The 23,483-nt window shown below is 38.9% G+C and overlaps 1 protein-coding gene, 1 long non-coding RNA gene and 1 pseudogene across 4 annotated transcripts; 2 read left to right on the top strand and 1 right to left on the bottom strand.

Annotated features, from left to right (window-relative positions):
- The first annotated feature begins 132 nt into the window (after positions 1–132).
- Positions 133–1,956, top strand: LOC146508589 (uncharacterized). Its single transcript, XR_014876926.1, has 5 exons — positions 133–744; positions 865–1,203; positions 1,320–1,516; positions 1,594–1,791; positions 1,874–1,956. It is a non-coding gene; the product is annotated as an uncharacterized LOC146508589 (long non-coding RNA).
- An 8,478-nt stretch (positions 1,957–10,434) lies between these two features.
- Positions 10,435–18,872, bottom strand: LOC146508588 (cytochrome P450 4B1-like). 2 transcript variants are annotated; one of them, XM_085177083.1, is made up of 12 exons: positions 18,681–18,872; positions 18,355–18,499; positions 18,202–18,246; positions 17,982–18,109; positions 16,307–16,431; positions 16,044–16,198; positions 15,851–15,957; positions 14,714–14,904; positions 14,440–14,573; positions 12,827–12,891; positions 12,377–12,459; positions 10,435–11,307 (listed from the first exon to the last, which is right to left on the bottom strand). In XM_085177083.1, exons 1-12 carry the CDS (start codon positions 18,870–18,872, stop codon positions 11,136–11,138), a joined length of 1,542 nt encoding a protein of 513 aa, XP_085033209.1. In that variant the 3' UTR covers positions 10,435–11,135. The 2 variants fall into 2 exon arrangements, with proteins under 2 accessions (XP_085033209.1, XP_085033208.1); XM_085177082.1 differs by lacking the exons at positions 10,435–11,307; positions 12,377–12,459; positions 12,827–12,891 and adding an exon at positions 12,925–13,309.
- A 224-nt stretch (positions 18,873–19,096) lies between these two features.
- LOC146508587 (uncharacterized) lies at positions 19,097–23,052 on the top strand (annotated as a pseudogene). The gene is made up of 6 exons (XR_014876825.1): positions 19,097–20,207; positions 20,371–20,670; positions 20,780–21,078; positions 21,161–21,271; positions 21,398–21,438; positions 21,547–23,052. The product of XR_014876825.1 is annotated as an uncharacterized LOC146508587 (transcript).
- Positions 23,053–23,483: the final 431 nt, after the last annotated feature.

The following is a 23,483-nucleotide window of genomic DNA, read 5'->3' as shown; positions in this document are numbered from 1 at the left end:
GGTTATTTTAAGAATTATGAACACAATCAAATCCATTTAATTGACTTTATGATTAAAAAACCTAACAAGCAAGGAAACCCTTGACAACGCCTCTAATTTACATTGTTACATTGTATGTATGTAATTTTTTCTAATCTGAATCAATAATCCTGAGTACGTATCATACTTAATTCCCAAAGTGTAATTGTGTCAGTTGTTGTCCTTGGCAGTCAATAAGTTGGTTACAAGTGCTTTGTTTGCACATGAAGTCCAAACTCCAGTGAGTTTAATCGTACAATAAACTGTACAAACAGCTCAATCACAGTTTTGGTTCAACCCCCACAAACATTATCTCAGCATAAAATACAATGTGAGAACATATTTGGCATCTATATATTAAAAAAGAAACTGGTTTGCGATGCACATTTTGTGTCTTTACACCCATACTAAATGTAAGAAGTAAATCATATGCCAGACCACATCAGAAAAACAGTGTGGGTGACAACCTTGCTAAATTTCCTCTGTACTGGCTGTTCGACCTCTTCCGATGTGTCAGACTCATTTAAGCTGTTAATCTCAATCTAAAACCTTTTGCTGAGAGGCAGAGTTTGTGATCTGTGTTTTTTATGAGCAGTAATGGTACAGCCAGGATGCTTCATGTTGGGTTTTATTTCTGCGGGGACAGGAATTTCTCCCATATGAAACAGAAAGGCTTCATTTTCATCTTTTTACTTGTTTGGAACTTCTCTACTTTCTCAGGAAACAGTGAGTATCTGATCAAATCATTACTTAACTAAATTCATTATTCAAATTGCTTAATTAAATACAATGTATTTAAAATAAAATTGATGAACTGACTTTTGAATATTTTATATTTTTTTCAAGTGACTGTTAATATGAATCAGCAACGTGATATTTTGCCAGTCGCAGCACAACTTAATTTTTCGCTGGGATGTCGAGCTGTGATACCGTGTCAGCATTACATCCATCGATCAGACTCTTTCAAATGGTTTTACAAGAAGGACCATAGCAGTAAGCAGGTTCAGTTATTCTTCCGAGATAAGAGTGGAGTGCAATACCATCAAATGTCCAATCCCAAATTGAAAATTGGATCCAATCATTCCTTGGTTATCAGCTCTTTTACTGAGGATGATGAAGGTGTGTACTGGTGTGAAACTTGCCAAGAAAAATGGCAAAAGTCCACTGACATCATAGTGAAGAAAGGTTTGTCCTGCTTTCATATTTTTGTTCTGCTAAGGCAGAATCTACCTGTGATCATGTAAAGATTTTTTACATCCGTCAAAGATGATTCTCACAATCCTTTACCTCTCTTTTTTCAGAGACATGGAGACTTTTGAAGCAACGACTGCTGTTGGGAAATCAGAAGTAAGAGCAACAACAGACAATTTGACTTTCAACAAGTCTATATATATTGGAAATGTCAGAAGAGAAGATGCTGGGAAATATACCTGCTGGATGAGTAGTTGTGTCGGACACAGTATTAAGCTATACACTATTAATTTGTGTGGAGTTACAGGTGAGAAACTAACACACAAACATCATTGTTTCATAGTAGAAGATAACCTGATGTAGCCTTTTGATCTTTACTTACAGTATATGACAGTAAGGATTCATCTGCATCTTGCGCTGTGACGTGCGGCATGAAATCAAATAATCCAAACAGAACTTCAACTACATCTGTGCCTGTACATCCACACGGGTCCCTAAAGTGCAATATAGATTCAGTGTTTGATGGATACACTACAGTTACTACCACTCACACATCATCAAATGCATTTAACACAACAACAGGTGGGTGTTTAGCCATATGCTGTTTGTGAATCTTTTTCACCTGAATCAAAGAAATATTAATATTTAGCTTTTGGTTTAACAGGTTTTCAAAAAGAGCCTCAAGACTGGACCCCAGCTATTTGTGGTATATCAGTATCATGTGTCATTTTAATGGCACTTATCATTGTGCATTTTGTGCTTCATTTTGTGCGTGTTGCACACACTCCATTTCATACTTTCCATCCTTGATGTCATTTGATTTAGTAACTAATTCCTCAAAGTACTTAAATTGTAACCTCACCCACATGCTTCTCAAGGGAAAATCTGAAACCATGAGTCTTTTTTTTCCAACAAAGAAATAATTTTCTTCTTGATCTCAGGAACATTCACTGAAGGCAGGGCAGAGTTTTTAAAGTACATGGATCGAGATAATTTTAATGAGAAGCTTTGATTGCGATACAGATGTTATGTAACAACATTTTTTTGTTGTTGCTCAGTACAGAGGCGAGGTCCATTCATGAACTGCATGAAAGCACAGTTTCTGATTACCTTGCAGATCAAGTTAAGATACAACAAATGTAGGTAAAGAAGTAACGTTGACCTCAATATTCTACGGCAATTAAATGCTGCTTTCACAAACAGGAACGTTATTAGGTACATTAATTTAGTTGAGCTCAGCAATTAAAACAAATTTACAAACAATTTCTATTTTTTGGTTAAAAGAAAAAATACTTTTTACACTAAATTTATTTTACAGCTGTATTCTGTCTTGCAGTTTTAGGTTTTATATAATCACCATATAAATTATGACTGCAGTAAAACAGCATAAAGGCAAAAGGTTGCATAAAGGCTGTTAAAAGTATTATAACCACAGCAGTACTGTGTCTGCAGTGTTAATCAATAATGAGCATCAGTGATAGTAAAACAATAACAGCCTGCAGACAAAAGGATATAGTATGATTATTACTGTGAGCAATATGTGTGTTCATACTGTGAGGACATTCTGCTGAGGATAGTCACTGAAAATAATATTTTGGATCCTTTTATTTGTTAAAGTGTTTTATTCAAAGTAAAGTATACAAAAAAGTGAAAACAGAAAAATAGTCTTAAGAAATAAATCAAAACTCACTAAATGTGTTGTTTAAAAAAGCAACAGACATTAAAGAAAATAAAGGAAATGTTTTAAGCTTTGGTGTTTAGTCAAAGATGGAAACACAAAGAGGAGGCTGTGGTGAAAATGACTGAGTCAAATGTGTTGTACTGTACGGTTTTACTTATATTTGACCGATGCCACTAATACCACCCACATTATAAAAACAAAAACACAGACACAGAAACTAATAAATACAAACTTAACATTTAACAATTAAAAACCAAACTCAAATCAGAAGATCCACCCTGAAAACTAAAATAACATCAAAATCAAAGGTGGAAAATCCTAAACTAAAATAACAATGGCAGTGTTAATAGCAGTCATCTCCGAATAGCCTAAATTGAAAACAATGTGAGTACCTCACCCACTTTTTTTATACACCACAACACCAACCCACAGAGACAGACAGGACATGACACGCAGGACAAACCACTGCATCACGATCTGTCATTGGTGGCGGTGTGCACAGCTCTAATGAAAACAAACCCAAATAAGGCAGCTGGCCCAAATAATATCCCCAGGCATGCACTCAGGGTCTGCTCATCAGAGCTGGATGGTGTATTCATAGACATACAATTTGCCCATCCTTTAAGTCCATTACCAGTGTGCCCCTCTCTAAGAAACATCCTGGTAGTGGATTTAAATGACTATCATCCTTTTGGACTCACATCAATTGTGATGAAGTATTTAGAAAGGATCAAAAAGACTGTCCTGGCTACCCTGGACTCTTTACTTTATGCATATGCGTATAACACCACAGTGCATCAGTCTACTGGTGAGTCACCATTTGCTCTGATGTTTGGCTGAGATCCCCAGCTACCTGTTGAGTTTTTGTTGGGTACTATTCAGGAGCCTGTGGCCCCTACCTCCTGCATACCAAGTGAGCCAAAAAGCTCAACATCCTCTGTGGTGTTGGTCTGCACCGATTAGCTGCGAGTTACGGCTGGTGTTCAAAATAATATTGCTTCTTTACATAGGACTACTTGTGCTAATGCTGGAATGCACTCGAATTGACATCATCTGCCCCAGGCAGCAGGAAGTAGAACAACAGGAACTGTGAACTCCCAGGCTCCTGTGCCTAATACAATCTACCCTGTGCCTAATACAATCTACAATCGGCAGTGAGTGTCAATTGTCGGGACGATGAGTCAAACCCCAGGGGTAGATTGTAGTGGGTTACATTTAGTTCATGTTGTTTCATACATGGTGTCTGTGAACGCAGCATGAACATTCACCCCTTCCTTTGCTGTTTATCAACAGTCGGTTATAAGGAACATCTGTGGTCTATTCTTGAGCTCATTACTGTTCAAGGTGGGAAAGCTCACATACTGTTAGGTATTACAGAATGGATTCATTTCCCGTGACAATTGATGAATTTGTGTAACTATTAAAGGGTGGTAAGTGGGATCCTCATGGGTTATCTACAATTTAGCGTATAGTAGGGTGGACCCCGGATGACTGTTTTCCCTCTTTTGTTACAGGCCTCACACTGCTGCTGTCTTGTTCTAGCCTTGTTGTAGTTTTACTATTGTTTATCAAAAATCAAATCGAATCAAAATTTATTTATATAGCACATATTAAAAACAACAAAGTTGACCATAGTGCTTCACAGTCAGTAAAAGCATATAGACTGACATTGACTGGTTCCTTGTTTTATGGTATTTTACACATCAAGAAATGGGTAAATTGCACCATTCAGATTGCACTGAGGTTTGCAGTGAGACTACACGGGTGAGTAATTGGTGGCACTCCCCCCTGTAGGTTGCCTCCCCAAGTGGGCCGTCACCACCATTTCGTTTCATTATTTTATTTTTACTTTATTAACTAACTAGGCTAGCACTGTGTCAGCGAACCTTGTCCTTTTAATTAATGTTTATTAATAAAGTGTTTTAAAGAACAAGGTAGCAGGGCTGCCCTGCTACCTAAAAAGTTTTTTTTTCCTGCTCTACGCTTTGAGTAGTTTTGTCCTCACGTGCTGAGTACACTGCCACATGCTCTCTTTACATATGAGTGTGTGCACCACCTGATCAATACCAGAATTATAACATTTGCATATGTGATTGGGTAGGGACGGGATAGAGAAGTGATAGGACTGGTGGCCCGGTGTCAGGAAAATAATCTTGCCCTAAAAGTAGAGAAGGGCAAGAAGATCATTACTTATCTGAGGAAAAGACACTCCAATATACATCAGTCACACAGAGGTAGAGAGACTGAAAGCCTTAAATTCATCAGGACACACATCTAACAGTTTCTCAAAGGTGCTGACTCTCAGGTTACCAACAGAAACATCAAGGACTGTGACCTGGACGAGATGCCATTCACTTCCATTTTTTTTTGTTCTTTTACTTTGTTGTGTTCTCGATGTCATTACACAAGTTCTGTTTTGGTCTGTCACAAGATGTGTCTACATCTGTTAAACTGGTAGCTGATAAGTAGAAGCATACTGATTGCAAAGAGGATTAAAATACATTTAGAGGACTTAGCATCTGTGTGTGGCAGGTATGGTTATCTGAGTGATTCATTACGAAGATATGGTGGGTCATTGAGTTACGTTTTTGACAAATTTGATGTAAGGCTGTATTTTTTGTACAATTTCAATATTTTTTTTCACTCCTTTAGAATGTTGAAAATACTATTAAAGGAAAGCAAAACATACTTTTCTGTCAAAACACAGGGAAGATTTTTTATCATGAAAACATATAATACATGTGTATTACTGACTGTAAGCTTTTCATTCCATATATTAGACCAGCATCATATGAACCTAAGTGTCCTGTGTTTTTTTCAACAAGCCACTAGGTGGTGGGTTGTGCACAAAGGTCAGCATCTTGGCTACACACTTACATCGTTTGCCATATTGTGCTAACTATATGTGGCATCACATGAAAGTGGTGCTTCAAGCTTCTAAAATTTCACAGTATTCTTTTGCTAAGCACTAACAGAATACAGCTGAGTATACACTAGCACAAGAACAAATACCAGCTTAAAAGGCAAAATAAAAGATTAGTAAAAAGAGAATTTGGATTTAAACAATTCTAAATGTCACGTAGCATGTTAGCATCTCTCACATGAAACAGTACAGTGCAGTTTATACAACGTATTACTGTTTTGAACAAATCCAGCAACGGTTATAAGTTCTCCGTGTCAAACATGTGGCGCTAACTGGTTAATAAAGACTGTGGCCAAGTTTAAGTCCACCATTAAATTGTGTTATATCTTATATAGTATAGTGGTTTGGATTTTTCTCTTTCAAATGTGGGCAAAACAGACGTAGTAGTAATTGAGAGGAGAGGGTAAGTGATTTGTAGCAAAGGTTCCTAGCTGGAATCGCAGATTAAATGCTGTGGTCTCAGTGCAGCATGCATTCTGACCACGAGGCTGCCACATAACATTGTTGTTTCTTTTTGATGTGGGCCTGGTCTGACATCGGCCAAAAAGTTAAGTCAAGTCAGCTTGAGGTTATTTCTGCATGAGGCAGCAACAGAAGATGCAATGCATTTTGGGAGTTTTCACAGGGAATTCAAGTGATCAGTTATTAGGATCGCAAATCAGCGAAAGGTTGGCAATCTGAGATCAAAAGAAAGAGGACGTCATTTCATTTTTATACAACCTGTACTGGTGACTTTTTGTCCTTGTGGGTGTGTGGATTTTGTAATATGACTGTAAATAAAAGAGTACTTTTGACTCATGAGCCTTTCTGGTCCTTCTTGATACTTTCACCCAGTTGTGCATGAACCTGCACATTGCAGAAGGGGATTATAGCGTGTCTTTATGACACTTCTGCACACGCTTTAACGACTCTTGTTGTGAAATTGCTCCAGCACCTGGCCTGTCTAACAGCAGAGATAGGCAGTGAAGCTAAAGTCTCGCCCCCCATATTCACTTGCATCTCTGCCTGCCTAAAGTAAGATGGTGAACTGGGTTTCTGGTTTGCAGAAATACGTACACTTGCTGTCTAACAGGCCTGCAGGAGACTGGTGCACAAAAGGTGTAAATAAAAACAGAAACCTTTTCAATTGAACTGAATGATAAGTGTGCTCCGCTTGTTGCTGGAACAGCATAATTCTCTGTCTTTATCGTGTGTTTTTGACACTTAAGGGAAGCCATTGCTTCGTTTCTCATCCTTTTGACATAAAAGATATATAAAATTGCTTTGTCTCAACTTCTGCAGGATCTGTTAAGAATCCTGTTGTAGATAGACTTTAACAAATTCTGAGACTGCTTCACTTCAAATATTGTCTTATAGATTCTTGCTTAAAAACTTATCAGATGGTTGTGCCAACTTAACCTTTTAAAGATCTCCTGAAGCTCCCATTTAGTTATTAATTTGCAGTTTTCTGACAATTGCTCAATTGCTGGGCGCCGAACAGCACATAAGTAGTTTGAGTGACAACTTTTATTTTCACCACAAGTGTTCACAACTGGAATGTGAGTTTCACAAATGCTAAATACAACCACTAAACCTAAGAGGTTTATGCAGCCTGAGCTAAGTGAGCAATCTGGTCATTCGTCAGTGGAAAACAGCTGCTCCGAGGATTGGGCTGGAGGGAGAGTCAACCTGGGTCCGGGGAAAGGGTCAGAGTTACTGAAAATAGAGTATAGACGTTCAGGTAGGGTTCGGGAGGAATATGGGCAAGCTGTGTGTTCTGAATCTTCCTGAGTACTCCTTACTTGTCGCGGGTGGTCTGTAGTGGCATGGAGAGGTTATTGGTCCGGGTGAGTGGTCCAAAATTCCTGGCGTTGAGGAAGGGAGGCAGGCAGGTGAACGAGGTGAACAACCCGTGGGACTGGCAGGTGGTCGAGCGTCCAGATGGGAGCTCTTCGGCAGAGATTTGTGTCCGGCAACTTGATGCGTGGAAGGGTTAGCTGAGAATCTGGCAAAGAAAGGTTGAGTGCGCTGGCCTTATGAGTCCCCGGCTTAATCATCCACAGGTGCGAGCAATCAGCAGAAAACAGTGGCCCTTCCCAGGGTTGGAGATGCCGACTCGGAGGGAGACACACCAGCACACACCCGGACCATGACAAAATATGTTTTATATTTCAGAATAGCCTCCCTTTGCTTTGTTGACAGTGCTGCAAACCCTTGGTCTTCTCTCAGTGAGCTTCATGATGTAGTAATCTGACATGGTTTTCACTTTACAGGTGTGGTTTGTCAAGGTTCAATTATGGAATTTCTTATCTTCTTAATGGGGTTGGGACCATCAGCTGTGTTGTGCAGAAGAGGAGACTGTGTGAATCAAGCCTTTATGGTCAAATAGCTGCTAAGAAACCACAACTACCTTCCTCTTTCTTTCTCCCTTTCCTATCCCTCACTCATGTCTGTCCCGTCTGTAACAACTGAAAATAAAATAAAATAAATAATAAAAACAAAGGTCGATCAAATGGACCAATACGGCAATGCCATGATGATCCATTTGGCAAAATAAATCCATTGGGTATCCTTGTTGGTCTTCAGACAACAATTCTGATGGCTAAAGAACCAAATGGGACAGGTAAAAAAAAAAAAAGAAAAGAAAAAAGAAACCACAACTAAGGAAAAGCAACAAGCAAAAGAGATTTTTCGGGGCCAAGGAACACAAGGAATGGACATTAAACCAGTCTAAATCTGTACTTTGCCAAGTTTGAGATCTTTGGTTCCACCCGCCATGTCTTTGTGTGACACAGAAAAAGTGAACAGATGGTCTCTACATGTATGGTTCCCACCATGAAGCATGGATGAGGAGGTGTGATAGTGTTGGGGTGCTTTGCTGGTGACACTGTTGGAAATTTATTCAAAACTGAAAATACACTGAACCAGCATGGCTAACACAGCATCCCATCCAGTTTGAGTTTAGTTGGACCGTCATTTATTTTTCAACAGGACAATGACCCCAAACACACCTCCAGGCTGTGTAAGGGCTAACTGACCAAAAAGATGGAGTGCTGCACCCCATATGGAAAAGATATATATAAATCTTATAAAGTTTGTATCTGTCTTGTGTGAAACTTGTATGAAAAGCATACAAGGGTAAAAACGGATATAAGATCCCTTGAAAAATTATATACTGAAACTTGTATGTTTTGGATACTTACTAAAACAATATATGAAAGTAATGAGAAAGTGGCCACTTTCATGAGTAAATCATGTAAGCCTTATATGATTTACTCGTGAAAGTGGCCACTTTCATGAGTTAAGTCATATAAGTTTTTACTATTTCTTTTCCATATGGGACCTCTAGTCACCTGACGTAAGCCCAATGGAGATGTTTTAGGATGAGGTGGACTGCAGAGTGCTCAGCATCTCTGGGAAGTCCTTCAAAGACTGTTGGAAAACCATTTCAGGTGACGACCTGATGAAGCTCAGTGAGAGAATGCCAAGAGTCTGCAAATGAGTAATCAAAGCGAACAGTGACTATTTTATGGAATCTAAAATATAAAACATGTTTTGAGTTATTTCACACTTTTTTGTTTACTACATAATTCCTTGTGTTCATTCATAGTTTTGATGCCTTCAGCGAGAATCCAAAAAACACATGAAAATAAATAAAAACATGAAATGAGAAGGTGTGTCCAAACTTTTGACTGGTAGTGTGTGCGCCCTCACAGGAAACATTAATCATTTTCAACGTTTTTCCCCCCCAGTCTGCTTCCAAGGCCTGTCACTCCGGTGAAACTGCACTCACTAAAGCTGCAAATGTCTTATCTTACCTGCTGGATATCAGCGTGTTTTTGACAGCTTATGCAGCACAGAGACCAGTGTACATTAACTCTTGGCAGCTAAAAACTGCGGTGTTAAATTTGGAATAACCTTTGTTTTTATTTGACTGCTTTGATGCTACCTCTTCTCTTCCTCTCAGGTCTCTTTGTTTCGGATCATCAACCATCCTGGGACATCTCTCTACCCCTTGGCTGTCAGTTACTGATGTTCGGATCTGGAGCTTTGTCCTCCAGCTTCTCTTATCTCCCTCTCTCCTCTGTATTTATGCTGTCCTTTGTGTGTCCCTTCTCTAGGTTTGTTTACACGTCGAGGCAACTGAATGTTGTTTTGTGTATTTTTTCCAGGTTGGATGTTGATGAGGTCATGGAGGGGGGGCTTGAACTAGATGAAGTAGATGGTGTCAGAGATATGCTGACAACAAAGGCCGTACTATTTACCCAAGATCATTTTTTTAGTCGAACTATTCAGTGGCACCTCGTGCCCTGTGAGTGGCAGCCCTACCTCCAAGAGGATAGAAATGTCTCATCATTGGATTAATATGACCACTCAGAACAAGCTTGTATTGATTTCTGGTAACCTTCCCCTCTTAAAGGACAAGTGGACTCAAAGATATCAGTCAGAGGTAAAGGTTTTGTCATTTTTCTTATGTTTAATTAACCATAAACAACACTCCAGTGTGAATTTGCCTTGATATCAAAAACTGATATTTCAGATTTACAATAAGCTGTATATATGAGGGAAGACTCTAAATGCAATGCAAGTAATTTGATACATTGTCCACATTTTACTTTACAGTCTGCCTCTGTAAAATAAGGTTATATTCCAGAGATAAACTTTGATCATATATCTGAATTGCTTTCATGCTGACTTTCCTTGCTTTCATAAGACTTCATATAAATGCACAAACATAGATAAATGTTCTTTATTACAGGTCAAAGGGACCTCTTCTGTAAACAATAGAAGTAATTCAAAATATGAGCTCAATTAACCCTTTTTGTTTGGGTTGATCATGACTACTAAAATACAGTGAAGAACTTGTTTTATCTTTTTCTGTTATTATTTTTTGGTGCAAACTGAGTGCTAATTTAATTTACAGCATAGCACCAGTTCTCTTCCTCTATCTCAAAATGGCCACAGTTGCTTGGTGTTTAAAATAAAAATATTAAGTGATGAGTGTAAAACTTAACATGGAAATGTAAGTTGTAATTACTAGAATTTTATCTACAGCCTTACACTGCAAAAGTGCAATGCCATTTACTAAAATTCTGTTATGTACTACTCGTAAAAAAAAAAAGCAAATTATAGTATTTTCTGCACAAGCTTCTCCTTTAGTGTTTTTGTGTAAAAAGCAGATTTTTTTCAACAAGTAATTTTTCCTAAAACATAAACTGCACGACAGAGTTGATTAAATTATATGTAAAAGCTCAGTTATATGATAGAAGGTAGAATCAACATACTTTCTTTACTTTCTAAATCAAGTAATTTTGAGCAGTTCTTGCAGTTAGTGCACTTTAGCTAAGTCTCTAAAGGTTTGATCTTGATGTGGATGCCATTGAGTGAGCGGAGAACCAGTCGGGGGATGATCTTGGGTTTCATAGTGGGCTCTGCTATGAGCTGGTATCGCTTTAGTGTTAGAGCTGTCACCACTTTCATCTCATTCATAGCAAAGGTCTGACCGATGCAGTTTCTGCAAAATACATAAAATGTAAGAAATACACAAAGACCTGAAAAAAATTAAAATAATTTGATAGATTTTTTGATAGAAAATGGACAGGAGGGATAATTATAGTATGTTATCTTTTAACATTCAGGCCAAAGGTGCTTGTATTTTAAATTAGATCAATCTTAGATTACAGTGAGTTCCCCCTTTCCCCTACTTGCTCTAGCCCAGTGGTTCCTAAAGGGGGCGGCACGGCATGAAAAAAACAAAACAAAGAATGCTTGGACACTGCTAGCATAATAGACAGGTTTTTGACAGGGCTCCCACACAAACGCAAAGCAAAGGATGAAGCATTACCAAATATGGTTCCAAACCAACTTCCTTCCAAGCCAAAGACTAGTACATGGTAAATGGAAAATAGACTGGTTCTTATATAGCGCTTTTCTACTCTATCTGAGCACCCAAAGCACTTTATAGGGTGGCTGGGTGGCTGTAGCTCAGGTGGCAGAGCAGGTCAGCCACTAATCAGAAGGTCCAGGCTGCCTCGTGGCTGCATGCCAAATATCCTTGGGCAAGATACTAACCCCATGTTGCCATGGTGGCGCCTGTGTCTGGCAGCCTCGCCTCTGTCAGTGCGCCCCAGGGCAGCTGTGGCTACAATGTAGCTTGCCATCCCCAGTGTGTGAATGCGTGTGTGAATGGGTGAATGACTGAATGTAGTGTAAAGCGCTTTGGGGTCCTTAAGGACTAGAAAAGCGCTATACAAATGCAGGCCATTTACCATTTATACAACTCGTTCATTCACCCAATCACACACAAGCACTTTTCTATGTTTTTCATGCTATCTAACTAACATTCATACATACACATTCACACTTGGATGGATGCATCGGGGAGCAACCTGGGGTTAGTATCTTGCCCAAGGATATTTGGGTAAAACAATGGGGGGCCTAGCAAGTTTGGGAACCACTGCTTTAGCCCATCATAAAACCAGTTTGCTGATGGAAATGGGGTCAGTGCTAAGTTACACATTCACATACTTGAGACTACTGCAAGCAGTCTCTATACTGTGATATAGTTTCAGGTGAGGACAAACCTTGGCCCAGCTGAGAAGGGCACAAAAGCATGAGGAGATCTCTTGGCAATGTTCTCTGGTAGGAAACGCAGAGGGTCAAAGACCTAATGTAATACAGGACAAAGAAAGAGAGCAGTGTTATGTGTATTACTTATTTTCTGAACCTCATCGCCCTTATCACTTGTGGAGAGAAAACTGCATTCTGACACATAATAAAGTAAGTCATTAAACCAGCTTGAATCTGTCCTGAGGTCCACTTTGGCACCAGGGACCTACCCACCTCAGCATATACAGCACTAGTAATTAATTTAATGCACCAGTTTCATGATTGCTTCTTCAGTTATTTGATAAATTATATGCAGCCTTATGGGCAGAGTGCTGAAAACGTCATAATTTTATTTCATCATAGATTGTGTTGATGATGTATTCCATGTAGTAAGTTGTGCTGGGAATAAAATTGTCTTTACTTACATTAGGGTTTTCCCAGACAGACGCATTCCTGTGAATTCCAAATACACCTATTCCAACAACAGAACCTACATTTGAAAGAAATGTGTACTTAGTTTATTATTATTAAAAGATTATAGGGTGTGTGTAGCTGAACATTATCTTTCAAACAAAACAGGCATACACCATGTCGAAAAATTTATTGTGACACAACTCATAATTCAGATGCAGGGGTTTGAAGTCCAGTTGGCACAGATACATAAAATCAAGCAGCTAGCCATGCAGCGTGATCAAGTGTAAGTGGTATTATTGCACATTGGAAGTGTTTAAGAACTAAAGCATCTCAACCATGAAGTGCCAGACCATGTAAACTTGCAGAGTGAGTGTAGAAAAGTCCGTGTTAGCGTGAACTACATTACCCAGCAGCTTTGCAGTGATGGGATTCATGGGACTCCTGAGCTAGATAGCCTGACTTAGTTCATGGGCTGATGAGAGACGAGGGGAGAGCTGCTGGGAAGAAAAGCAAACAGCCCCCCTGTGTTTGTTGTAAATGGTGTGTATCACATAAACGTGAGTTTACATTTCATTTTTAAGATGCTTTACCCTGTGTATATTGATTCTAGCTACCTTTGGCATATGTGCTAGATATAGATAACTATGGTGGCCCAGCTATTGGATCGTTTCTGGCCTTGTTCCAGCTTTATTTGTTCCCTTTACCAATTCATGTGACGTTGTACGCTGTAACATGGGTGTATTACGTAGTGGTAGAGGGCTGGCTGCTGAACAACTGCCTCTAAATATTTCATCTCTTGTGTTGGAGTGCCATCTTGTGGCCCATTTTGGGTAGTGTTTTAATAAATGGGATCGCTCTTAAGAAGCGGTATCAGGTTGATGCACCGCCTTAGCAGATTTGTTGTGGAGGAATTTGTGGCCAGCTTTATTACCCTTTAATCTTAATTCATGTTCTAAAGTATTTCCTGTTCTTGACTGCAGAAACCACACCATATCACCCCTCCACATCCTCCTATACCATGTCTTATCTCCTTGTACCATCAGTCTGAGTGTAAAAAAACTCCACCTCTTACAATCTACTCCCTGGATGTCAGCCTCTCCTTCTGACCAAGGATAACTATTGTAGCAAAAACCAACATTAAACTGATGTGCACCATTCTGTACAGTGAGGTTGCAGAGTGCATAAAAATCTCCAACGCTCTGCTGACTCAGTAAATGCAGAGCTCTAAACCTGTAGGCGGCGGTGTACTTTCTGCCCATATAATGTATATGATAATAATCTGGTGCCAACATTTAAATACTTCCATTTGGAAGAACGCTGCACTGACAAAGCAATTACACCACACGTTTAAGAGATTTATACTAGTTTATAGAAAAGAAACTGTATGTGACAATACAATCAAATAATACCAACGTACCCTTGTAGAATAATAAAGTAATAAGTATTAAGTCAATATAGGTCCTTTATTGAATTGTAAAGAAAAGTAATTTATGTATGTAAAGACAAACAAAGTCGGTTAAGAGTTTGTGTTTACCATGTGGCATGAAATGTTTCCAAAAGCATTATTAAGTGAAGACATTTAATGTTTACTCTTTGATAATAACAACAGAGTAAAATCACTGACCTGCAGGCACTGTTCTCCCGTCACAAAAGGTTACAGTTTTGGTGGTTTTTCTGGCAATTCCTGGTACAGGGGGGTAAAGGCGGAGAGCTTCTTTTATGCACATTGTAGTGTATGGGATTTTACTGAGATCCTCCCTTAAAATGAGGCAGACATCCAATGTTAGTGAAGTCAACTAATAAGAAATTTTGTTTATATGTCTCCTAATAAAATTTTGGTACCACAGAATGGCACCAACTTGTTTCCCTATTGCAAGGTTGTCCTTTCATAAGCCTACCACTCCATGGTTTCCTTGTCATGCAAGGCCTCCATAATCTCCTTCCTGCAAATCTTCTGATGTTCTGGGTTGCAGGCAAGACAGTAGAGGATGAAAGACAGGCCACTGGCTGTGGTGTCATGGCCCTCAAACATGAAGGTGTCCACTTCTGCCCGCATATCTTCATCTGACAGACCCTGCTGGTTCTCATCCTGCCGTTGAAATAAAGGATATTTACGGTTGATAAAAGACAGAATGGACTGCACTATACTCTAACTGGGCTTCTCAATAAAAGTCCTTTGTTACTTTTACTGTTCAGGCTCATTATATTACTGCATCAACCCACTTTAACTCAGCTTTAGCTGGATAACATTCATCCTAATACAGATACCTTTATAAAAGTGGGAATTTATTCAGCAGCCAAGTATCAATGTCCACTGTTCTTCTTAAGCCATATATAGCACTAATTGTTTGTTTTTTTAAGCAAACACCTGCCATGCAGTTAATAATTGATTTTAATTTTTCCTGCCAAGGACAACAATTTGCTATGATATACTCATAAAGGAAGAATTCTTTCTATTCTTCCATTATCGGTTGATTATATTAATATTATACAATTATTACACAATTATGTATTGAAGTAATATAAATCTGATTTTTCAATTTGTGTGATTTTCAGTTAAAATGCATAAAAAAAGGATAATTTTATGTGTTTTAATGTGTTTTAAACTTTGTTGAAATGAAGAGTGAGTCACAGCATGAACCCATGTCACGAAAGCTAAGTCTACTAAGAGAATAAACATGCTAGCTGAGACAGCCCCTACAAGCTGCCGTTTAGAGAAGTTTTTGGGAAAAAAACTGGACAAAACACTAACCAGTGTTGACCAGTCTCTGCACAAAAGAGATTTTGTATTCAGGACATTAACATGCAGCTTGGTAACAGCATGCATCTTTGCTTATTTGCTGCATGCATATGCTATTTCAGCTTTAGGCCAGTACTTCAGATATCTGACATGATCTCAAGTTGGCACTTGCCTTATTTTCTGTATGACCTCTATGCAGGAAACCCCCAGTTTGTGACTTGCCTATACATTAAGCAAATCCTACAATGTGAAATGTGTTGAAGTAAGAGGCTGAAACTGATGACACATAACATACTCTTGCAAAGAGAAGGATGTCCAGAAAGTCCAAATATCTCTTTGCCTGTATTTGTCCAAGCTCCTTCTCTTCCTTTAGTGCTGCTCTCCTCTTTCTTATAACTTCCTCTTTAGAAAAGAATATAAAATGTAAACATTTGTAGATCTGACACTGATTTTTGGCAACGGTTCAGATGAATCAAAGCAAAGCTTACCTGTATGACTGAGGGCCACCTGACGGGCTTTTCTGTATCTGAAACCATGTGGGCTAAGGTGGAAAATGAGGTCACTGTGGTACGGAAACATTCTGAGCCGAAGGTCAATTAGAAAACTGAGGTCATAAACTGCTTTGATGTATGCATTTGTTCCACTGAAATGACAAAAGAGGCAAACATTAAATGCAGATTTACAACAACAAACGACTCAACATAAAACTGACACTGTAAATGACTCTTTAAAAAGATTCATCTGGGCTCACCCCTCTGTCTGACAGTTGCTGTAGCAGCTGAAGGCACACTTCATAATGCTGTCCAGTGTCATGAGGCTCATGTGTTTAAACAATTCAAAAGGCTCATTTGTGCTTGCATAACTTTCCCACTTATCCTGCCAACAATGAGAGAACAGATGTGTCAGAAGAAAATTGTACATAGCGTGATCAGCTACGTGAAATGTGTTTTTTATTGATCACTAAGCAATCCACATGTCTACGTGACTTTTTACATGAACTCTTGTGTGATAAACTTATTTAGCAACTAACAGCTTTCTCTTTTCTAAGAACATACAGACTTAGAAAAGGGGAACCTCAGCTCTAAGTTCTTGGAATAACTTTGTTACCTTTGTACACACACAAGCTTGTATAAACAAAGAACGCAGACAGTGACAGAGCGCGAGTCCGTGAGTGCCTCTTGCGAGTACGAGCGCTCTGTGACCGTCCTCGCGAGTAAAGACAACTGCAGTGTTTGTGTTTTCTAACTCACGTCGCGTCACAGCTGAAGAACTGTGGGGTGATTCTTAGAAATCCCCTGTCATTTAAATTGGTCCTTCAAGCCGGATAGATGAGTTGCTGGCTGTGTCGTAAGTACCCATCCTAACGTGTACCTCATGCATCCTGTTCTACGACCCTGAAGCCATCCTTCATGTGTTTCTTCAGTTTTTTCATATCTGTCTCTTTCAACTTGAGTCAAAACGTGACCTAACTCCCTCCAATCTGTGTTTTAATTTCGTGCTACAGACACGTGTGGTTTTGGCATTCTACTCAGTTCCTGTACTTTTTCTGTTTGTATCACTGAGCACACAGCATTGCCACTTTTAGTTACATAGAGGTGCTGCAATGTAAGCTTCTGTGGGCCTAATCTGTGAATTTGTGTGTCATATGAAGGATCTGGGCCTGGGCTTTGTTTAAATCTTAGGGTGTTGTGATACTCATCAAAAGCAAGTGGTCGGGAGTCTGGTGGCAAATACTTCTCTGCCAACCTCTGTAGAGGCTCTAATGGTGGAAGGTCTAGAGTCCAATAGTAGTGGGGCACTCCTTTTCCCACACTGCTATAATTAATCTGTCCCTCTTCTTCTACCTCTTCATAGTTTAACATTAATTCTGCGTGCATGTCTTGTGCTCCTGGCACTATGCCATGCTGTCTCTCCCTAGGAGGTTGACTGGACAGGATGGATCATATATACATTGGTTTTTACAGCTCCTGCCACTTTCTCTATGCACTAGCAGCAGCCCTTCTGTTAGAGATTTTACACTAGTGTGACCTGATGCAGACTTAACTATCAGGGTTTCTTTTGAAAATTTCAGGTTATTAGGTTTTTGATTTAGCACGGTTTTGCATGCACCTGTGTCGCATAACATAGTCATGGGTTGGCCATTTACGTCAATTTTTAGTATGGGTCTCTCTCCTAACAGTGTAACTAGTTCATGCACGTTAAACACTTCTGTATCCTCCTGTTTTTCCTCACTTCCTTGCTCTCTGTCTAGTCAATCTTCGTTCCTACCTTCTCTCTTAGAAATTCCCTGTCAAGATGTGATCTCTCTGCAGGATACAGACACTGCTCCTGCTTTACTTCTATGATATTTACTGACACATGCTGACCAACACATCATGACTTTGATTTTATTTATCAATTATGCAACTAAATTGTCTTCAACGTACCAACATAGTCTCAGCAGACTCTGACATCAATTTTATGTATGGTTTCAAAACATCATAATGGAAACCTGGTGTTAAGAGCCTTCTTTGACGGAACCACTTCTGACCTTCTGACACCAACAACCCATTTCCTGAAGAACATGTGCACGAGTGAGGATAGCAGCAAAACAAACAAATCTGCACTTTAACAAAATGCTGTAGAAGGGAGAAAAATGAGCCTTACCAATCCAACCCTCCACAAAACGGTAGGCAAAATCATCTTTTGGCTCTGTTACGAAACAAAACAAATAAAAATGGTGTTAGGGACCTTTAACTTTACTACACAGTTATAAATGTGCATCAACAACACAACAACTACGTAAAACATTTCTCACACCTGATGATGTCAGGATAGTTTTTGCATAATCTGGATGCTGAATAATGATGATACTGAGAAAGGGGCCAAACCAGATTGGAAAAACATATGAGTACTCCTGTCCCCATTTCACTACCTTGTCCATTTCGGTCCCATCTTGTTTAAACTGAAAGAGAAAAAGTACAACTGAAACACATCACAGCAGGCAGACTTTACTCGTGTAAATTGTGTTGTTTGTCAACTGTGTGTGTCTCTGTTTGCAGAATGGTGTTCTCCAACATGGTGCGGTCAGCTTTACTGGACGGTTACACATGTTACAGCTGCTGCGAGTGTGTTGATACAGTTACCTCAAGAACATGTCCAAACAGCCAGTGTGGCGGCGGCCCCCAAAAAGCTTCGAGGTTTCGCAGTGCTTCCCTTCTTTTCGCAAGTAGAATTGTTAATTTATAAACCACGACAAAAACACAGAGAACAGCAAAGACGTGATGCATGTGAGGCCAGCCCAGCTGAAACTCCGGGAAAGTTTTAGTTAGTTTCATCTCGCAGGTGTAAGTGTCTTCCGCCTCCGCCTGCGGGAAAACCTCCCCAACACAGCGCAAAAGGTGATCTGAGCTCACCTTTCTGATAAGTGCTGGAGGTAAAGTTTTCAGTGGTGTCTCCGGTAGGCGGGGAGTCTGACAATCAATAAAACGCTGACTTGATGTCCTGACGGAACTGTCGGCGTTTTGAGCTCAGGAGTGCAACAGCAACATCATTACGGCGGAAAATGAGGAACTGGGATGATGAAGATGCTAATATGGGAAGAGTATCGAATTAAAAAGTAGATTATGAAGAAGTGCGGTTAAAAAAATATTTACAAATTCTATCAAAAATTACTTTGTTTGTTAACCGAAAGAATTTCTTCTTATGTAAAGTGAACATCACACGCAAAAATGTAGGTTTTCCTTTTGGCTATTCTGTTTGCCTGTCAAACACTTGTTCCTTCATATAGTTACTAAATACGTTGAGTTTATTTTAAGAAATATTGACACAATCAAATACATTTAATTGACTTCATGATTAAAAAACTCAACAAGCAAGGAAATCCTTGACAACGCCTCTAACTTTACATTAAATATAATCTGTGCAGATTATATTCATGTTTTTTTAAACAAATAAATACTCCAGATTACATATCATACTTAATTGCCCAAACCTGACTGACATGCTGCACATGCTGCATGGTGCTCTATGACAAATTAAGACACTTTAAAGTACTCAGCTCAGCACTTTTGGGACGTTTATGATATTCATTAGAATTTAATCTCATTAATAAAAGTGTAATTGTGTCAGTTGTTGTCCTTGGCAGTCAATAAGTTGGTTACAAGTGCTTTGTTTGCACATGAAGTCCAAACTCCAGTGAGTTTAAGCATACGATAAACTGTCCAAACAGCTCAATCACAGTTTTGGTTCAACCCCTACAAACATTATCTCAGCATAAAATACAATGTGAGAACATATTTGGCATCTATATATTAAAAAAGAAACTGGTTTGTGATGCACATTTTGTGTCTTAACACCCATACTAAATGTAAGAAGTAAAAGACAACATCAGAAAAACAGTGTGGGTGACAACCTTGCTAAATTTCCTCTGTACTGGCTGTTCCACCACTTCCGATGTGTCAGGCTCATTTAAGTTGTTAAGCTCAATCTAAAACCTTTTGCTGAGAGGCAGAGTTTGTGATCTGTGTTTTTTATGAGCAGTAATGGTACAGCCAGGATGCTTCATGTTGGGTTTTATTTCTGCGGGGACAGGAATTTCTCCCATATGAAACAGAAAGGCTTCATTTTCATCTTTTTACTTGTTTGGAACTTCTCTACTTTCTCAGGAAACAGTGAGTATCTGATCAAATCATTACTTAACTAAATTCATTATTCAAATTGCTTAATCAAATACAATGTATTTAAAATACAACTGATGAACTGACTTTTGAATATTTTATATTTTTTTCACTGTTGTGACTGTTAATACAAATGAGCAACGTGATATTTTGCCAGTTGCAGCACAACTTAATTTTTCGCTGGGATGTCGAGCTGTGATACCGTGTCAGCATTACGTCCATCGATCAGACTCTTTCAAATGGTTTTACAAGAAGGACCATAGCAGTAAGCAGGTTCAGTTATTCTTCTGAGATAAGAGGGGAGTGCAATATCATCAAATGTCCAATCCCAAATTGAGAATTGGATCCAATCATTCCTTGGTCATCAGTTATTTTACTGAGGATGATGAAGGTGTGTACTGGTGTGAAACTTGCCAAGAAACATGCCAAAAGTCCACTGACATCATAGTGAAGAAAGGTTTGTCCTGCTTTCATATTTTTCTCCCTTAAGTCAGAATCTACCTGGGATTATGATTTTTGAATTTGCCAAAGATAATTCTCACAATCCTTTACCTCTCTTTTTTCAGAGACGTGGAAATTAGTCAATAAGACAGTTTACATTGTTGCTGGCAGCAGTTTTCAGCACACATGTTCAAGTAAACTTGATAAAATAAACTTTTGGACTTTTGAAGCAACGACTGCTGTTGGGAAATCAGAACTAAGAGCAACAACAGACAATTTGACTTTCAACAAGTCTATATATATTGGAAATGTCAGAAGAGAAGATGTTGGTAACATCCACACGGGTCCCTAAAGTGCAATATAGATTCAGTGTTTGATGGATACACTACAGTTACTAAGACTCCCACATTTAGCACAACAACAGGTGGGTGTTTAGCCATATGCTGTTTGTGAATCTTTTTCACCTGAATCAAAGAAATATTAATATTTAGCTTTTGGTTTAACAGGTTTTCAAAAAGAGCCTGAAGACTGGATCCCACTTATTTGTGGTATATCAGTATCATGTGTCATTTTAATGGCACTTATCATTTTTTGCTTCAAACCAAGATTACATTCAGGTAGGCTATGCAGCTGCGCCTAACTTCCACTTCCTGTGTACATTATTGTTTTTTTTTTTCTTATGGTTTGCTTGAAAAATTTCCCCCTGTGATTTTGAATATGCTTCTGCTTCTGTCTCACCAAAGCATTTCCTGTTCAAATTTGTTGCTGTGGCTTGAATAGCAGGGTAAGTGTCTGTGCTGACATCGAGGTGTAACCTAAAACTCTCATGCAGAAATGAAGTGTGTGCGTGTTGCTTTGTCTGGGTAATGAAATGTATTGCTTTTTACTGCAGGTGGAAGAAGAGTCTTCAGTGGTTTATTCATCAATTATCATCAGGACACCCGGCAAAAGAATTAATCACATGACCTCTAGTGATTGTAGTGAAATAAAAGAGAAAAAAAAGTCCAGGATAAGTGCAGTCACTTTTGTTTATATAGCACATTTTAAAACAATATGGGTTGGTCCAAAGTGCTTTTCAGTTGACTGTTAAAATAGGTAAGGTCATTAAAGGGCACTGGTTAGAATTATACTTTCCATCCTTGCTGTCATTTGATGTAGTAACTGATTCCTCAAATTACTTAAATTGTAACTTCACCCACACGCTTCTCAAGGGGAAAATCTGAAACCATGAGTCTTTTTTTCCAACAAAGGAATGATTTCAAATCAAATCTTTAACTGAACTTTTACCTAATTCTCTGAAGGCAGGGCAGGTGTTCTAAAGTACATGGATCGAGATAATTTTAATGAGAAACTTTGAGTGTGATACAGATGTTATGTAACAACATTTTTTTGTTGTTGTTGTTGCTCAGTACAGAGGTGAGGTCCATTCATGAACTGCATGAAAGCACAGTTTCTGATTACCTTGCAGATCAAGTTAAGATAAAACAAATGTAGGTAAAGAAGAAACGTTGACCTCAAAATGTTACGGCAATTAAATGCTGCTTTCACAAAGAGGAACGTTATTAGGTACATTAATTTAGTTGAGCTCAGCAATTAAAACAAATTTATAAACAATTTCTATATTTTTTGTTAAAAGAAAAAATACTTTTTACACTAAATTTATTTTACAGCTGTATTTTGTCTTACAGTTTTAGGTTTTATATAATCACCATATAAAATATGACCACAGTAAAAAAGCATCTAAGCAAAAGGTTGCATAAAGAAGGCTGTTAAAAGTGTTAAAACCACAGCAGTACTGTGTCTGCAGTGTTAATCAATAATGATCATCAGTGATAGCAAAACAATAACACCCTGCAGACAAAAGGTTATAGTATGATTATTACTGATTATTACTCCGAATAGCCTAAATTGAAAACAATGTGAGTACCACACCCACTTTTTTAATACACCACAACGCCAACCCACAGAGACAGACAGGACATGACACGCAGGACAAACCACTGCATCACGATCTGTCATTGGTGGCGGTGTGCACAGCTCTAATGAAAACAAACCCAAATAAGGCAGCTGGCCCAAATAATATCCCCAGGCATGCACTCAGGGTCTGCTCATCAGAGCTGGATGGTGTATTCATAGACATACAATCTGCCCATCCTTTAAGTCCATTACTAGTGTGGCCCTCTCCAAGAAACATACTGCCACATGCTTAAACGACCATCATCTTTTTGGACTCACATCAATTGTGATGAAGTGTTTAAAAAGGATCAAAAAGACTGTCCTGGCCACCTTGGACTATTTACTTTATGCACACATACAGAATGAGTCCACTAGAAGGTAACACCCATCCATCCATTCGCTTCCGCTTATCCTTTTTCAGGGTCGCGGGGGGTGCTGGAGCCTATCCCAGCTGTCATAGGGCGACAGCTGGGATAGTTAGTTAGTTGACTAACTAACTAATGCTGTTAGTTGACTGAAGCTGCATTTAATGCTGTCAGATTCTCTGAGAAGCTGCTCTTAGTCAGACTCACACCCTTTCTCTGTAACTGAGCTCTGAACTTCCTGTAAGATAGACCGCACTCAGTCAGAGTTGGACACCAGATATCAAACATCAGAACTGTGAGCATTGGTATTACTCAGGGGCATGTGCTGAGTGCTCTGCCACATGCTCTCTTCACATATGAGTGTGAGCACCCCCCTAATCAATACCAGAATTATAAAATTTGCATATGAATCTAAATTAATTGGGCTGATTACTGGCAGGGATGGCATAGAGAAGAGAAGTGAAATGACTAGTGGCCTGGTGTCAGGAAAATAATCTTGCCCTAAATG

The sequence above is a fragment of the Neolamprologus multifasciatus genome, chromosome 11, assembly GCF_963576455.1.
Source record: "Neolamprologus multifasciatus chromosome 11, fNeoMul1.2, whole genome shotgun sequence".
NCBI lineage: Eukaryota > Metazoa > Chordata > Actinopteri > Cichliformes > Cichlidae > Neolamprologus > Neolamprologus multifasciatus.
The sequence above is the reverse complement of the archived record's forward strand: the minus strand, read 5'-3'. Positions and strand labels throughout refer to the sequence as shown.

Excerpts from the sequence above, each read along its gene's own strand:
- LOC146508588 (XM_085177083.1), bottom strand. The coding sequence starts at position 18,872 with ATGAAACTAACTAAAACTTTCCCGGAGTTTCAGCTGGGCTGGCCTCAC. Across the intron at positions 18,110-18,201 it reads TTTTGTGGAGGGTTGGATTG|GAAATGGGTTGTTGGTGTCA; the intron begins GTAAGGCTCATT and ends CATGTTCTTCAG. Across the intron at positions 11,308-12,376 it reads CCCTTCTCAGCTGGGCCAAG|AAACTGCATCGGTCAGACCT; the intron begins GTTTGTCCTCAC and ends TGTATTTTGCAG.